The sequence below is a fragment of the Mustela nigripes genome, chromosome 3, assembly GCF_022355385.1.
Source record: "Mustela nigripes isolate SB6536 chromosome 3, MUSNIG.SB6536, whole genome shotgun sequence".
Taxonomy (NCBI): Eukaryota; Metazoa; Chordata; class Mammalia; order Carnivora; family Mustelidae; genus Mustela; species Mustela nigripes.
This window is the reverse complement of record NC_081559.1, coordinates 113,277,239-113,294,563: the sequence shown is the minus strand read 5'-3', so window position 1 is coordinate 113,294,563 and position 17,325 is coordinate 113,277,239. Positions and strand designations below refer to the sequence as shown.

The 17,325-nt window shown below is 37.9% G+C and overlaps 1 protein-coding gene across 2 annotated transcripts in view; it reads left to right on the top strand.

The window, feature by feature from the left end:
- The window catches only part of LOC132013988 (UDP-glucose:glycoprotein glucosyltransferase 1), a 128,715-nt gene that overhangs the window by 92,494 nt on the left and 18,896 nt on the right, over positions 1-17,325 (top strand). For both annotated transcript variants that reach the window (XM_059394525.1, XM_059394524.1), the window contains 8 exons: positions 388-473; positions 3,184-3,268; positions 4,538-4,626; positions 5,421-5,525; positions 6,760-6,844; positions 7,482-7,664; positions 9,491-9,651; positions 10,694-10,808. In XM_059394525.1, coding sequence (XP_059250508.1) covers positions 388-473; positions 3,184-3,268; positions 4,538-4,626; positions 5,421-5,525; positions 6,760-6,844; positions 7,482-7,664; positions 9,491-9,651; positions 10,694-10,808 — 909 coding nt within the window. The remainder of the gene's footprint in view (positions 1-387; positions 474-3,183; positions 3,269-4,537; positions 4,627-5,420; positions 5,526-6,759; positions 6,845-7,481; positions 7,665-9,490; positions 9,652-10,693; positions 10,809-17,325) is intronic.

Sequence of the window (17,325 nt, the reverse complement as noted above, 5' to 3'; positions counted from 1 at the left end):
ACATATTAGTCTTAAAAAAATGCTAGACTATTCTGAATATTCTGTTCTAATCAAATTGGTGCCTGCAGATGCAATGCTTAAGAGCTGACAGCATTTTTCTTGGCTTTGGAGGTTTGTAGCTTATTCATACATGACACATTGATCCTTCATTCACTTACAGATCAAGGGCCCCGTTCTTGGCTTCACTGACCTGTATTTTGCTAGTGCTTCTAATGGGCAGATTTATTTATTTATTTATTTATTTCTCTCTTTTAAAGAATAGCACTGAAATTATAACTGTCTTATTTAAAATATGAGTGATATTTCAGAAAACGAAATAACTGTCCCTCAGAAACAGCATTTTGATGTTTCAAAGAAAACTAAAATTTATCTTTCTTCTTACCTTAGGGCTACTTTCAGTTAAAAGCCAACCCAGGAGCTTGGATTCTCAGACTAAGGAAGGGTCGGTCTGAAGATATTTATAGAATTTACAGGTAGGATTAAGTGATGTAGGTGCTTCTTTTCCAGAATATTTTACAAAGAATCAACTTGAATTGAGTACTACACTGGCAGTTAACTGGGAAATAAGAATTTATAGGTGATGAAACAATGCTTTTCCAGGAAATTGAGTATGGAAGAACTGTCAGGGTATGATTGGACAATAAGTGGTATGAATACTAGTAAGTATGTCAGGTTTTACTCTTTAGTCTTTCCTTTGTGCTAACAGCATCCCAGAATCGGGTCATTCTCTCACTGTGATGAAAACCATAGGCAGATGAGAAATTGAGTTATTTCAGGAAAGGAGAAAAAAGTAAATAACAGTCAGTCTTTTCTGCCTGGATAGTATATTTCTTGACCCTGGGTGAATTGTACATACACAGAAGGTATAAACTTTGGCCTTGAAATCTTGGTGCTAGCATTGGCTTTCCTGGTCTGGGGTAATATGGCAGTATTTCCAGTATTTCCAGAGCATTTTGTCAGTCACCAGGTTTTTGCCTTCAGGTTTGCAGTGGCCTCCTGTTAGCTTAAAAAAATTATACTGACATTTTGAGATTATCTTTGTGTATGGTGTAAGAGTGTGGTCTAGTTTCATTCTTCTGCATATGACGGTCCAGTTTTCCCAGCACTGTTTACTGAAGAGACTGTCTTTTTTCCATTAGATACTGTTTCCTACTTTATTGAAGATTCGTTGACCATAGAGTTGAGGGTCTGTTTCTGGGGTCTCTGTTTTGTTCCATTGATCTGTGTGTCTGTTTTTGTGCCAATACTGTGCTCTCTTGATGTTTACAGCTTTGTAATACAGCTTAAACTCAGTCATTATGTGTCCCCAGCTTTGATTTTCTTTTTCATAATTCCCCTGGTGATTTGGAGTCTTTTCTGGTTCCATACAAATTTTAGGATTGTTTGTTGCAGCTCTGTGAAAAATGTCCATGATATTTTGATAGGGTTTTCATTGAAAGTATAGATTGCTCTTGGCAGCATAAATATTTTAACAATGTTTATTCTTCCAATCCATGAGCATGGTTTCACTCATATATGGAACATAAGGAAAAACACAGGGGACCATAGGGGAAGGGACGGAAAACTAAATGGAAAGAAACCAGAGATGGAGATAAACCATGAGAGACTTTGGACTGTGGGAAACAAACAGAGGATTACAGAAGGGAGGTGGTTGGGGGAATGGGGTAACCAAGTAATGGATATTAAGGAAGGCATGTGTGGTGATGAGCACTGGGTTTTATGTGCAACTAATGAATCATTGAACACTACATTCAAAAACTAATGATGTACTATATGTTGCTCAATTGAACATTAAAAAAGGAATTAAAAGGGGAAACAGAAGAAAAATTATACTGCCTTTTAAAAGGTGTAATCTAAGTTTAACACAATTTAAATTAGTTTTAAGCTATGTGAAGAGAGTTTGTGTCAAGTTTTAGGGAGGAATTTCCATTACAGTGTATTTAAAACACCCTCTGGTTGTGTGATTTTAGTTCTGTAGAGCAGCATGGATTCTTGAAGCTGTATTATAATAACATTCAATGTAAATACTAGGTTTTCTTCCCAATAACGTTTTCTTAAATATACTTTTGCAGAATTTAATCCCATCATGAGAAATTTACTTGTTCTTCTTCTAAACACCATCCCTTCCATATGTCCTTTCCTTGACTACTCTTCCCCCTACCCTAGGAGTATGGAGTCCTCCTCTCTTCCTGCTGTCTAGAGTTCCCTTCATCTTGGATAGTCCCAGATTCTGTAGTGTTTCATGCTCACATCAGAATCTTTCCTTGCCTGAGAACTCTGCTGTCTGCTGAATGATATTGAATGAATGTGGTGAATTCATATTTTATTGTGGCTTTCTGCACTTAACACCTTGAAAATTGATGCCTGGAAATTTTAGGAATTAGTTGATTGGGGATATCTTATTTTTAATTTTAAAGTTTCCAATTTTGCCCTAGCCCTCCCTGCAAATAGAGCTTGGTATAGTTCTTTCTTCAGAATATGGGCACCAGGTTGAGTTGAGACTAGAGTTGGTTGATTATGTGCCTCCAGGCAGAAGGATAGAGTACGGTACTCTGAAGTAGAGTCATGCTTTGTTACTTGTCTGTGAAAGAGTAGAAGTGATGTGTTTCTGATGATGGTGCAGAGTGGCTTATACCCCTGGACAGCCCTTTATTGCTGGTGCTGAACTTGGCTCAGACTTTGTTATTACAGGTGTTGATTAAGTGTTATTATGCGCTTGCCAGCACTGGGAGCTTTTTTCTCTGTGAAAGGTAATTTAAAGATTTTATTTATTTATTTGACAGACAGAGATCACAAGTAGGCAGAGAGGCAGGCAGAGAGAGAGAAGGATGGAGCCCGATACAGGGCTCCATCCCAGGACCCTGGGATCATGACCTGAGCCAAAGGCAGAGGCTTTAACCCACTGAGCCACCCAGGTGCCCCTGTGAAAAGTAATTTAAAGAGGAGACTCAAGAAAAAAGTTTGGGTTGTGACTGGAATGTTTGATGTTTGAAGGATAGAGATTCTGACAACTTCTTCTGTGTAGCTTGAAGCGACTTCCTGCAGGTTGTGAGAAATTAATTTGTTCTGGAAAACTCGTTTATGATAACAAATATGGCAGCTTGATGTCAGACCACTTACTGCATTTTGAGAATTGTGATTTGTAATGTCTGTCTTGTCCTTTCCCTTTCTTTTCTCTCTAAGCCACGATGGCACAGATTCTCCTCCTGATGCTGATGAAATTGTTGTTGTCCTCAACAACTTCAAGAGCAAAATTATTAAAGTGAAGGTGAGTTTGGTAATCCTAAAACAGACATTCTATTATAGTGGGTAAAAGTAGCAGTATTCTGGCATTCAGTAGCTCTTATCTAGATAATGTGGATGTGTTATCTAATAATATTGTCACTGTGGTCATCATTTTACAATATATATGCAAATAATATATGCAGATCAAATCAAATCATCACATTGTGCACCTTCAATTTTTACAATGTTTGTCAGTAATTATATCTCAGTAAAGCTGGTGGGAAGAAAAACCTGCTTAAGACTTTAATTCACCTTTGGAATTTTAGTGTTTATTGAAATGCCTTTTTTTTTCTTTTTTGAGAGAGAGAGAGAGCATGCCAGGGTGAGGGGCGGGGAGACTATGCGGCAGGAGAGAGAGAGAAAGAGAAAGAAGAGAATCCTAAGCAGGCTCCATGCCTAGCACAGAGACCAATGTGGGGCTCATTTTCACCATCCTAAAATCATGACCTGAGCCGAAATCAGGAGTCAGACACTTAGCCAGCTGAGCCACTAGGCGCCCCAGAATACTTTAAATGTAAGATGTCTTTGGTAAACATACATTTGTGGCTTTCTTCAGCCGAGAGATTGCACCTTTTGAGTAATCTCAGTGAGCAATAATAGTCTCATTTTACATAAAGTGTTTCCACAAGATACTATTTTGCTTACATAGCCATCATTAATATTACTATTGATGACTGTTCTCAGAAAATTGGGAAGGATACCTATGAAAATTCCAACAACAATAATAATTGGTATCCCTATTTCATTTCTTTTCACTTCTCAGAATTTTGAAATTCTTAATGCCTTACACACAAATAATAGGTATTATAGAATAAGTAATCATTACACACAGTGGAATCTAAAGCAGCCCACACAGTTGAGCAGAAAACTGGTCTCTATGCTGGGGAGAAGATTCAACCTGTCTTTTTCCTGGGAAATCCTAAAAACAGGCTGTGAGCTAAAGTGACTGCCTGTCAGTGCTCATGTGGGCTGTACTCTACTTCTGGAAAACCAGCTCTCAGCTTGGTGGATTAGGTTTCTAGTTTTGCTTTGAGTATGTTTCCTACACAGTTGAATTTGAGGTTCTTTGACCATTTTTCAAAGTAAAAAAGTTATTATCTAATTAAGAGAGGTTGCTGTCTCATCACCTGCAGTTTTAATGTGGTATGTTGATGATCATTCTATTGAACTCGTCTAGACTCTGGGTTGGTTGTCATGCTTATTGGAGAATTCATTTCCTATTGTTGATAGCACTCCTCACATATGGTTGCAGGTTCAGAAGAAGGCAGATATGGTAAATGAAGACTTGCTGAGTGATGGAACTAATGAAAATGAATCTGGATTTTGGGACTCCTTCAAATGGTAAATTGGTACCATTAAAAAAATATATATATACTGGGGCGCCTGGGTGGTTCAGTGGGTTAAGCCGCTGCCTTCGGCTCAGGTCATGATCTCAGGGTCCTGGGATCGAGTCCCGCATCGGGCTCTCTGCTCGGCAGGGAGCCTGCTTCCCTCTCTCTCTCTCTACCTGCCTCTCCATCAACTTGTGATTTCTCTCTGTCAAATAAATAAATAAAATCTTAAAAAAAAAATATATATATATGTATATACATATATATATACATATATATATGTATATATATATGTATCTTTTAAGGAAAAGGTGAGGTGTAAGCACCGTCTCTCCCTTCTTTTGAGTATAAGAATCCTATCTGAGCCTTTCAGAGTCTGCACTCTGCCACCACATCTTGCACTTTCTATTTAGAGTAGATGAGTGTTTTCCACTGACTAAGTGAAGGATGTTAGCATCCCCTTGTGGGGAAGTTACTTCTTGACTCTCATTGGGTTGTGCCTGCCTTTTGGAGAGTTCAGTTTACTTCCCATTGAGCAGATCACATTCTGTGGAATCGCCTGTGTTCAGTCTATTTGTGAAGCTGGGTGGTACCCCGTAGGCAGCATCCTTCTCTTTACCCTGTGCTGGCTTGGTTGCCTTGTGCCCTCTTGGGGTCCCAGAGGATGTTTCACTGGCTCCTCCTGCATTACCCCCTTGGGAAGGAATGGGAATGGGAAACACCATCTCTGTAGCTCTCCCCTTAAAGGGCTATGTATCTGTACCAGCATTTCAAGTGTTCTTGTTTTTATCTTTATTATTATAGGGGCTTTACAGGAGGACAGAAGACTGAGGAAGTGAAACAAGATAAAGATGACATAATTAATATTTTCTCCGTGGCATCTGGTCATCTCTATGAAAGATTTCTTCGGTTAGTTGTATTGATTATTTCAGTATATATGAATGAGTTTGTTTTAGTATTCTTACTTAGTTAATCTTTTATGGGATTCTGTCCATTATGCTTCTTTGTAATCTGAAGCACTCTGAGGATTTTGAATATATAATTGTATTTGTTTTGTTCTGTCAGTCTCATAAAGTCTGACTGTATCTTAAATGCATCTGTGTGGATATTACAAGGCTATAAACCTTTAATAGTGCTGCATGCACAATATAAATAGTGGTGTTTAATTGGCCAATGACTTAAGCAAGTCATTGCTTAAACCAGAAATTAGGAGGTCAGCACAGAGAATAGAAGTAGAATAGGGCCATGGACCTGCCTTCCAAAGACTCATAGTTTAGAGCGAGGAGTGATCTTGGTTCTCACAGAAGAATACCTTTGTTTATAGGGAGATTCAGAGGGTGAAGGAACTTGCCTGAGGTCACACAGTCAGGGTCAAGGAAAGGTCACAGCCTTAGGCTGGTTGAGGCAGTGCTCCCCAGGGAAAGGCTTGGCTATGAATATATACTCCTTTCCTTGAGAGTGCCTTTCTTAATGCCAGGGTTCATTTTACTTTTAATTTTCCATGACAAATCTAGTGTGGCAAATAATTAAACTGTCATTTTACTCAGGTCAGCCCTCCCATTTCCAAAAAATAACTGACCTAAAATAAAGTAGTTAATGTTAAATGTTGGTTATAATTCAATTTAATTAAATTCCTTGACTCAGTTTGTTTTTGTCTGTTTTCAAAGTAGGAAATCCTGATGCCATAGTCATTTGCTATATCCCCTGACCTCTCCCTGCTCTCCTCCCTGGCAGGGTCTTCAGTTGAGACTCTGGGGGGCAGTACAGCCACACACAGCTATTGTGGCTTACAGGTTTTCTTTTCAGAGTCCTGTAGTCATTTAACCACAACCTTCATTATTCATTTGTACCATAGTTAAGAAAGCAGTTCATGAAGGAGTTTATTAAAAGATGTAACATGATTAAAACATTTGCCTTTATCAGGTATATTTTTATGGGTGAGAAATACTTTCTTTTCCATTCAATGATAACTTTGTATAATAAGTGTAGTTTTCCATTTCCATTACTAAGCGTCTCTCTTTGCCATCAATTTGCTCTGCTATGAAGAACATTTAGCAGTCTCGTGATTGACTCTACTTGATTTCTCTGAGATTAAAAAGCATTGGAAGATTATTATTGATTATTGTTTGCTTTTGTTTGACAGTATAATGATGCTGTCAGTACTGAAGAATACCAAGACTCCTGTGAAATTCTGGTTTTTGAAGAATTATTTGTCTCCCACATTTAAGGTTTGTTCCTCAGGAGAAAGGAAAGGATTCTTATTAAGGAGATATGTATGGTATAATAGAGTTTTTACTGCTTCAGTCTTACTTGTATGATTTAAAAATTTTCCTTTTAATTAGGTTTCCCTTCTTCAGTTGTATATATATATATTTGTTTATTTAGTTTAAGTAATCTCTACACCCAGTGTGGGGCTTAAACTGATGACCCCAAGATCAAAAGTCACGTGCTCTTCCAACTAAAACCCAGCCAGGAGCCCCTGCTTGCATATTTGTATGTTCATTCCAGACTGGATTATTTTGGAAGGATAGTCCTTATAAAACCAAACAAAATTTTGACCTGTTTGAAGCTTGGATAACATTAGAAGAAAATCTGTATCTTTTGTTTTGATAAAATACATTCTCTTCCTCTGAGCATGTATTTATAGTTTAATTAGAAAGTGTAGTGCAGGTTACTCTGTATTCTTTTATGTAGTGAGTCAGGGTTAGATATCTGTATTAGACCACTCTTATGGTAAATGTATTTTACTTGTGCCATAATCACGATGGCTGACTTACAGAGTTGAATTTCTTCATCAAAGTAAATGGTTGTTAAAAAAAAAAAAAAAGTAAATGGTTGTTTGTTGTTTCCTATGTCCCAAAATAGGAGTTCATACCTTATATGGCAAATGAATACAATTTCCAATATGAACTTGTTCAGTACAAATGGCCTCGGTGGCTTCATCAGCAGACTGAGAAGCAGCGCATCATCTGGGGTTACAAGATTCTCTTCTTGGATGTGCTCTTCCCATTGGTTGTTGACAAATTCCTGTTTGTAGATGCTGATCAGGTAAGCTCTTTTTTTTTTTTTTTTTTTTTAAAGATTTTATTTATTTTTTTGACAGATAGAGATCAAAAGTAGGTAGAGAGGCAGGCAGAGTGGGGGTGGGGGAAGCAGGCTCCCTGCTGAGCAGAGACCTGATTCCGGGCCCAATCCCAGGGGCTCAATCCCAGGACCCTGGGATCATGACCTGAGCTGAAGGCAGAGGCTTTAACCCAATGAGCGACCCAGGCGCCCCAAGTAAGCTCTTACAAGCCAGATTTAAACAGTTCATATTGGGGCGCCTGGGTGCCTCAGGACCTTTGCTCTCATCATGATCCCGGGATCCTGGGTTCAAGCCCTACATCAGCCTCCCTGCTCAGCAGGAGGCCTGGTTCTCCCTATCCCACTCCCCCTGCTTGTGTACCCTCTCACTGTCTCTCTCTTTGTCAGATAAATAAATAAAATCTTAAAAAAATAAACAGTTCGTATTAAAGGCATTAGACTTCCTTCTCCTTTTTAATTTTCCTAGTTACAGAAAAATACATGTTTATGTTATATTATTAGAATATATGGAATATGCACACATGTAAATATGAATATGCACACGTGAATCATGGAACACTACATCAAAAACTAATGATGTACTACATGGTGACTAATACAAAATTACTAATACAAAAGTAATAAAAAATAGAATATATGGAAAGTTATACCAACACGTGATCACTTTTTAAAATTTGCATTTGATGTATTTCTTTTTCATCTTTTTTCTGTGCCTCTTTTACGCAGGTGCGTTTACATCATTTATGCAGTACATAATTTCATACTTAATTCATTTAACATACAAACTAGAAACTAAAAGATTGAGGTTTAACAGTGCTTGCCATTATCTCCAGTTATTTACCCAAAAGCTAGGACTTACTGACATGGTTAAGAGGGAGGAGGCTCTAGTAGATAGATGCCTGGCTTTGATAATTTGGAAGTCTTCAGATAGTCTTCTTCCTGTCAAGATTTGACCTAAAAGGAACATACTGTGGTTTTAGACCATACAAACTAAAAAAGTGTGAATATAGTTCTTTAACCTTCCCCCATCCCCTGAGCTGGCTGACACCTGAGGTAATCATCTGAATGGAAGTGATATGTCATATGTGCATGTGGCCACAGGCTTCATCCACCTCTTTGGAATTACCTGCCTTATAGGACTCACTGTATCACAACTGACGTGATCTAAAGCATGCTTTCTGGATTCTAATATAAGCACACTTACTCTTCGTTGAGTACTTGTGTGTCCGGCATCTTTTCACAGCTGTCCGTGTACTGATTCATGTAATCCTGTGAAGTATCCATTTTACACATGAGGAAACTCAGTCACAGAGAGGCTAAGTAGTGTAAATTTGTTTTATTCTACCTTTTTGAATACTAGAATACTATGTGCCAAGCTCTAGACAAAGTATCTTACATGTTAGTGAAAGCAGTCAGCTAATCAGTGTAAGAATCTGGGTTCAGACTGGGTCTACAGCTGGAGACTGTGCCATTAACCTCAGAGCTGCCCTCTGCAATGTCTCAGTGAGGCATTCCGGATTTTAAGGAAACTGCTCTCAGCAGTTTCAGATGACTTGTGGGTTGTCTGGGTGGCTCAGTTGGTTAAGTGTCTGACTTTTGATTTTGGCTCAGGTTATGATCTCAAGGTCGTGAGATGGAGCCCTGTGTCAGGCTCTGCACTGGGCATGAAGCCTATTTAAGATTCTCTCTCTTCCTCTAATCTATACCTCCCTCCCCTACTCCCTTCCTGCTCTCTCTCCCTCTAAAACAAACAAAGCAATACAAATGACTTGTGATTTTCTTTTCTTCAGATTGTACGAACGGATCTGAAAGAGTTAAGAGATTTCAATTTGGATGGTGCTCCTTATGGTTATACTCCTTTCTGTGATAGCCGAAAAGAAATGGATGGCTACAGGTTCTGGAAATCGGGGTACTGGGCTAGTCATTTGGCTGGGCGGAAGTATCATATCAGGTATTGAAAAAGGAATACTCTTAATGCTGTTTGATTTTCTTTTCTTAAAAAATTTATTTTGCATATTTGAAATTGTGAATAGGCAATAAATTAATATGGTTCAAAAATAAAAATTATAAATGATATGCCCAGATTATTACAAAAAATAATCTTCCCAGTCTTTTCTGTCCTCTACCCAGTTCTCACTTCTACAACAGATAACCTCCTCTATTAATTTATGTCCTTCCAGAGTTTCTTGATTTCTTTTTTTTTTTTTTTTAGTTTCTTGATTTCTTACATTAACAACCAAATTTCTTTTTATACACAAAATATGCCATCATGTTTACAATTTTGTGCTTGCTTTATTTAATTTCTCTAGTAGATCTTAAATTAGTGTGTTGAGAGAGAGACCTTCCTTTTTACATCTACATATTATTCCAGTATTTGTGTTACTTATGGTATTTTGTTGTGACATACTGCATTGCAGTGAATAATTAAATACATCATTTAGTATATTTCAGATATATCTGTGGGACAAATTTCTAGAAGTAGAATTCTTAAGATAGACTGTAATATTACATTATCTGCTCTGGGCTGAGTGTGGTTTGGAAGATCTGGAAGGTTGCAGCATTTACAGAGATAAATGTTGGGTTTTGGTGATTTCTTTATCATTAGTTAATGTTCTTGGCCCAGAAGATCTGTGGCACTGGGTTTTTTTCCCCTGTGATGTTTAAGACATCATCAGGATATCTTTGACTGATAGTTAGCTTTTATTACCTAATTTGCTGACATTTGGTAGAAGTATTCTCTTGTCAGAGATTTAAGGTAGCTAAATAAGGAAGGCAGTTGAATAAGGAAGAGAGACAAAGTGAGCTTGGTGGAAGAATATGGGTTTTGCATGAGCCATCTTTGAAGGAGCACATACTGACCGTGAGCTCCACTGTAATGCCACTGCTTACTTTTTCAAAGAGAGGGCAGGATATTTATCTGGTGACCATTATTCAGTGAGGTTACTTTTTCTGCTACAATCCATGATTATAACAAGTATTTCTTTTCTATCCAGTGCACTGTATGTTGTGGATCTGAAGAAGTTTAGGAAAATAGCTGCTGGTGACAGACTCAGGGGACAGTACCAAGGTCTGAGTCAGGATCCTAACAGCCTTTCAAATCTTGATCAGGTAAGTGGCTATTTTTTTGGTTAACACTTTCAGTGATGGGTATGCAATATTGTGTCAGGAATTGGATTATTACTTTCCTCTCACTTCTTTCCTCCATTGGGACAGTGTTTTGTTTCTTCATGGAAGGGAATTGTGCAGTGTTTGTGTGTGTGTGTGTGTGACATTTTAATCTATCCTCAAGAGGAGACATAGTAGTGAAAAATGATGTTAGTTTGGAAGGGAGATGGAGGGAGGATGCTGCCTCTTCAAACCATTACTATATCTTTTAATTTTGCACCCAAGAGATCTTGATAAATTTGTTTCTCTGTCTGCTAGGAGCGATTTGTTTCTCTTTAGGAACTAATTAGCAAAGATTCACAGTAGATATCTCCCAATCGCCCTCCCCCACCTTTTTTTAAAAAAGATTTTTATTTATTTATTTGTCAGAGAGAGAGTGTGAGTGCACAAGCAGGAGGGGTGGCAGGTAGAGGGAAGGAGAAGCACACTCTCCACTGAGGATGGAGCCTGATAGAGGACTCAATCCTAGGACTTTGGGATCATGACCTGAGCTGAAGGCAGATGCTTAACCGACTGAGTGACCCAGGCATCCCTCCCTTTTTTTTCTGTCAGAAGCCATGGTGTTTTTTAAGAAGTTTAGCCAAGACAATTTATTAATGCTAAATATTTTTTAGAGGTGAGATTATAGTTCGTTTTAGATTAGATATGTAGTTTGACATATTTTGTTTTGCTTAAGTATGCCTTAAGAATTTTTTTTAAAGATTTTATTTATTTATTTGACAGCGAGAGAATACAAGCAGGGGGAGTAGCAGACAGAAGGAGAGGGAGAAGCAGACACCCCACAGAGCAGGTGAAGCCTGATGTGGGATTTGATCCCAGGACCCTGGGACCATGACCTGAGCTGAAGGCAGTCACTTAACCAATTGAGCCACCCAGGTGCCCCTGCCTTCAATGTTTTAAAACTGTTAATGTGATATATAGCACCCATAAAGGAAAGCATACAAAACAAAAATATACCAGTATATACATATTCATATGCATCAATGAATTACCACAAAGCAAATGCCCGTACACCACCATCTAGTTCCAAGAAATAGAACATTACTAGCATCCCAGCAGCCATCTTTCTTCTCTAACAGAAGTATCCTGTATTCTAACTTTGGTGGTAATCATCTCATTGCTTTTCTTTATAGAATTACTACTGTAACATGTATTCTTAAATACTGTAGTTTAATTTTGCCTATTTTTTTTCTCCCTACCTCAGTTGTATCTTAAAAACTGTACTCTTGTGTCTAATTTTTTTCGCTCAACATTATGTTTGTGCAGTCCATCCATTTTGTTGTGTGTAGCGAAACTTTTATATTTGGGTTGTTTTCCATGGATAATGGTGCTGTGATCATTCATGTAACTGTCTTGATGCACGTGTACAAGTATTTCAGTTGTGTATACAACTACTTGTGGAATTATCAAGTCATCAGATTTGTATATTTATCTTTATTAGATTTTCAAACAGTTTTCCAAAGTAGTTCTAATTTATACTCCCACCAGCCATGTAAGAGTTCCTGTTGCTCTGTGTTTTGACTAGTACTTATTGTCAGTCTGTTAATTTGGTATACATGAACTACCCATCCTATGTGGCTTTCATTTAGAGTTACTACATTTACATTTTATTTTATATTTTTTATATATTTTATTTATTTTTCAGAGAGAGAGCACAAGCAGAGGGAACAGCAGGCAGAGGGAGAAGCAGGCTCTCCACTGAGCAGAGAGTCTGATGAGGGACTCAATCCTATGACTGGGATCATGACCTGAGCCTAAGGCAGACATTTAACTGACTGAGCCACCCAAGTGTCCCTACAGTTTATATAATTATTAATGAAGTAGGATTTTCAACTGCCTTTGTTTTCCCTATTATATATTTTTGAGTTATTTTCTCAGTGGTTGTCCTGATGATTATCATTAAAACACTCTAACTTATTATAGTTTGGTTTGGGTTTACTAAGAACTTAATTTCAGAAGCATACAAAAACTTTTTTCCTATATAGCTGTGTTCTCCTTCTTCCCATATTTTTACTATAATACAGTTTGTATGATACATTGTATATGTACTGTATAATACATTATATACCCAGCAACACAGATTTATAATTACTGCTGTTTGTAATTGTTTTCAAACCAGGGGAAAAAGGTGTTCTAAATAAGAAATACACTGATATTATCTTATATATTTACCTACATACCTTTACTGGTACTTTTTATTTTTTCATGTAGATTTGAGTTCTGTCTAATGTCCTTTTCATTTCAGTCATTGGACTCCCTTTAGTATTTCTTAATAGGATGGCTCTGGAGTAGACTCTTGGGAAATGTGTAATTTTCTCCTTTGGTGGTTTTTGTTGGGTAGTTTTGCTGGATATAAAATTCTTGCTTGACATTTTTTTCCCTTCTCATATTTTTATTTGATTATATTGTCCCATAGACTGTTAGCCTCCATGTTTTGTGATAAGAAATGAGCTGTTAATCTTGAGAATCCCTTACCTGACAAGTACTATCTCCAGTCTTTTCTTTTGATACTTTGGTTATGAGGTAGCTAGGTTGGGTCTCTTTTGAATTAATCCTACTTGGAGTTCATTGAGCTTCTTGAATGTGTAGATTTATGGTTTTCACCAGATTTGGGAAGTTTTATTTCTTTAAGTATTATTCTTGCCTCTTTTTCTCTCCTCTTCGGACTCCCATTGAATGTGTTCATATATTTGATGGTTTCCCAGAGTTCTCTGAACTCTTTTTATTTTTCTTCATTCTTCTTTCTGCTCTTGGAAAATCTTAAGACTGGGAGAGCTCAGTTCATTTATCTTCAGTTGACCTGATTATCTTTTCTGCTGCTCAAATCTGGTTAAACCCATCTAGTGAATTTTCATTAAAATTATTGTGTTTTTCAACAGTAGATTTTGTTTGTTTTTTTTGTATAGTGTGTATCTCTTTATTTTCTAATTTTTGAAACATCATTCTCATCCTTTCTTTTAGTTCTTTGTTCCTATTTGAACATATTTAAGATATCTGCTATTAAGTCCTTGTGTTGTAAATCCAATGTCTAGGCCTCCAAAAGTATAGTTTCTATTAATTACTTTTTACCCCTGTATATGGATTTTGTATATTTGGTATTTTGTATGTCTCTTCATTTTTGTTGAAAATTGAAATTTTAAGTAATATAGTGTGGCAATTCTGGATATCAGACTTTCTCCCCTCCCCAGGGTTTATTGTTGCTGCTTATTGCAGTAGTAGTTGTTTGTTTGTTTTTGAACTTTTTTTTTAATTTAATTTTTTTTCAGTGTTTCAAAATTCATTATTTATGCACTACACCCAGTGCTCCATGCAATATGTGACCTCCTCAATACCCACCACCAGGTTCACCCAACCCCCTACCTCCCTCCCCTCCAAAACCTTCAGTTTGTTTTTCAGAGTCCACAGTCTCTCATGGTTGGTCTCCCCCTTCAATTTCCCCCAACTCACTTCCCTTCTTCAGCTCCCAGTGTCCTCCATGTTATTCCTTATGCTCCACAAGTAAGTGAAACCGTATGATAATAGACTCTCTCTGCTTGGCTTATTTCACTCAGCATAATCTCCTCCAGTCCCATCCATGTTGATACAAAAGTTGGGTATTCATATTTTCTGATGAAGGCATAATACTCCATTTTATATATGGACCATATCTTCTTTACCCATTCGTTTGTTGAAGGGCATCTTGGCTCTTTCCACAGTTTGGTGACTGTGGCCATTTCTGCTATGAACATTGGGGTACAGATGTCTCTACTTTTTACTACATCTGTATCTTCGGAGTAAATACCCAGTAGTGCAATTGCAGAGTCATAGGGTAGCTCTATTTTTCATTTCTTGAGGAATCCTCACACTGTTTTCCAAAGTGGCTGCACCAACGTACATTCCCACCAACAGTGTAAGAGGGTTGCCCTTTCTCCACATCCTCTCCAGCACTTGTTGTTTTACTATCTTGTTAATTTTGGCTGTTCTAACTGGTGTGAGGTGGTATCTCAATGTGGTTTTGATTTGAATTTCCTTGATGGCTAATGACGATGAACATTTTTTCATGTGTCTGTTAGCCACTTGTATGTCTTCTTTGGAGAAGTGTCTGTTCATGCCTTCTGCCCATGTTTTTGAACTTCTTAAATCAGTTCTGTGAGGTCTACATTTTTGATCTGCCTGATTAGCTTAGTGATCAGCGAAAAGTGGACGGAAATTTCCTTAAGTATTCAGAACCACTAAGACTTCCATTCTTTGCCCACGGCCTCTGGGTGCATGTTGGAACCATTTTCAACAGTAAGCCAGGCAGTTTACAACTCTAACTTCTTTGTTGCATAGAGCCATAGATCAACTGGAGATGAGAGCTTTATTAGGTTTTTCTTCCTTATGCATATACCACTAAGCATGCTCAGAGCCTTATACATGTGCATGGCCTTCTCTTTTCCCAGGAATATATCTTTTCTTTTCAAAGTCTCCTATGGATAGCTCATTCTTTTGTTTCTCCTCTTAAGAATTTTGCTTACTGGGACTCCTGGGTGGCTCAGTCATTTAAGCATCTGCCTTCACCTCAGGTCATGATCCCAAGGTCCTGGGATCGAGTCCCCCATCAGACTCCTTGCTCAGTGGGGAGTGTGCTTCTCCCTCTGTCTGCCTGCCATACCCCCTGCTTGGGCTTTCATGCTCTTTTGCTCTCTTTCTCTCTGACAAGTAAATAAAAAAAATTATTGAAAAAAAAAAAAGAATTTTGTGTAGTATATTCTTTGCTTCACTTCATATAGCCTCTGAAAGCTTAATACAATCCTTAGGTGCTACAAAGGAGAAGCTTTTTATCACTGGGTTACATTCAACTGAGACTGAATAGAAACGGGCCTATATAGTACAGTCTTCAAATAATGGCTCTGCTTTGGGAATAAAGCTTGAAAGATCTTCAGCTTTGTTCTCCTTCTGCCAGTAAGAGTGCAGGCCTTTATTTTTTGAGGCTGATGGAGACCAGGGAGAATAGGAATAGAGTAAGTTCAGATGCCTCAAAATTCATGGTTATCAATATCCAAGCATTTTTTTGTTGACTTTTAGTTGCTCCGTAGGTTGCTGCAAACCAATGGTTAATTTTCAGAGTTCTGAAAAAAGTTGATTCTGTTTTTGTCATGTTTTTGACTGCTTTTTTGGAGAGGTGAATTTTCAGAACTCGTTACTCTACCATTTTTGCTGATGTTGTTCCTCATTGTGGTTTTATTTTTTGCATTTCCATTATTAATATAATGAAGTTGAGTGCCATTTAGTGTGTTTATGGCCATTTAGGTATTCTCTTTTGTGATATGCTTATTTAAGTATTTGGGTTCTTTGGGATTTTTTTTTTTATTTCTTTTAAGTGGAACAGTATTCATTGTTTTTCCAGCACACCCAGTGCTCCATGCAATACATGCCCTCCTTAATTCCTTAATACCCACCACCTGGATCCCCCAACCTCCCGCGCCCCCCCGCCCCTTAAAAACCCTCAGGTTGTTTTTCAGAGTCCATAGTCTCTCATGGGATTTTTTCATTTTTCTTCTTCTTTTTTTTTTAATCTTTATGATGCACTGTAATTTATTATGAAGTTGAATTTGCATCCTTATCCAAACATGAGGGAAACTCCTGTCCAAAACTGTAAATGTTTTTTGGTTGCCTTTTTTTTTTTAATTATTTATTTTTTTTTTAATTTTTTTTTTTTTTTAATAAACATGTATTTTTATCCCCAGGGGTACAGGTCTGTGAATTGCCAGGTTTACACACTTCACAGCACTCACCAAAGCACATACCCTCCCCAAAGTCCATAACCCCATCCCCCCTTCTCCCAACCCCCCTCCCCCCAGCAACCCTCAGTTTGTTTTGTAAGATTAAGAGTCATTTATGGTTTGTCTCCCTCCCAATCCCATCTTGTTTCATTGATTCTTCTCCTACCCACTTAAGCCCCCATGTTGCATCACCACTTCCTCATATCAGGGAGATCATATGATAGTTGCCTTTCTCTGCTTGACTTATTTTGCTAAGCATGATACGCTCTAGTTCCATCCATGTTGTCGCAAATGGCAAGATTTCATTTCTATTGATGGCTGCATAGTATTCCATTGTGTATATATACCACACCTTCTTGATCCATTCATCTGTTGGTGGACATCTCGGTTCTTTTCATAGTTTGGCTATTGTGGACATTGCTGCTATAAACATTTGGGTGCACGTACCCCTTTGGACCAATACGTTTGTATCTTTAGGGTAAATACCCAGTAGTGCAATTGCTGGGTCATAGGGCAGTTCTATTTTCAACATTTTGAGGAACCTCCATGCTATTTTCCAGAGTGGCTGCACCAGCTTGCATTCCCACCAACAGTGTAGGAGGGTTCCCCTTTCTCCGCATCCTCGCCAGCATCTGTCATTTCCTGACTTGTTGATTTTAGCCATTCTGACTGGTGTGAGGTGATATCGCATTGTGGTTTTGATTTGTATTTCCCTG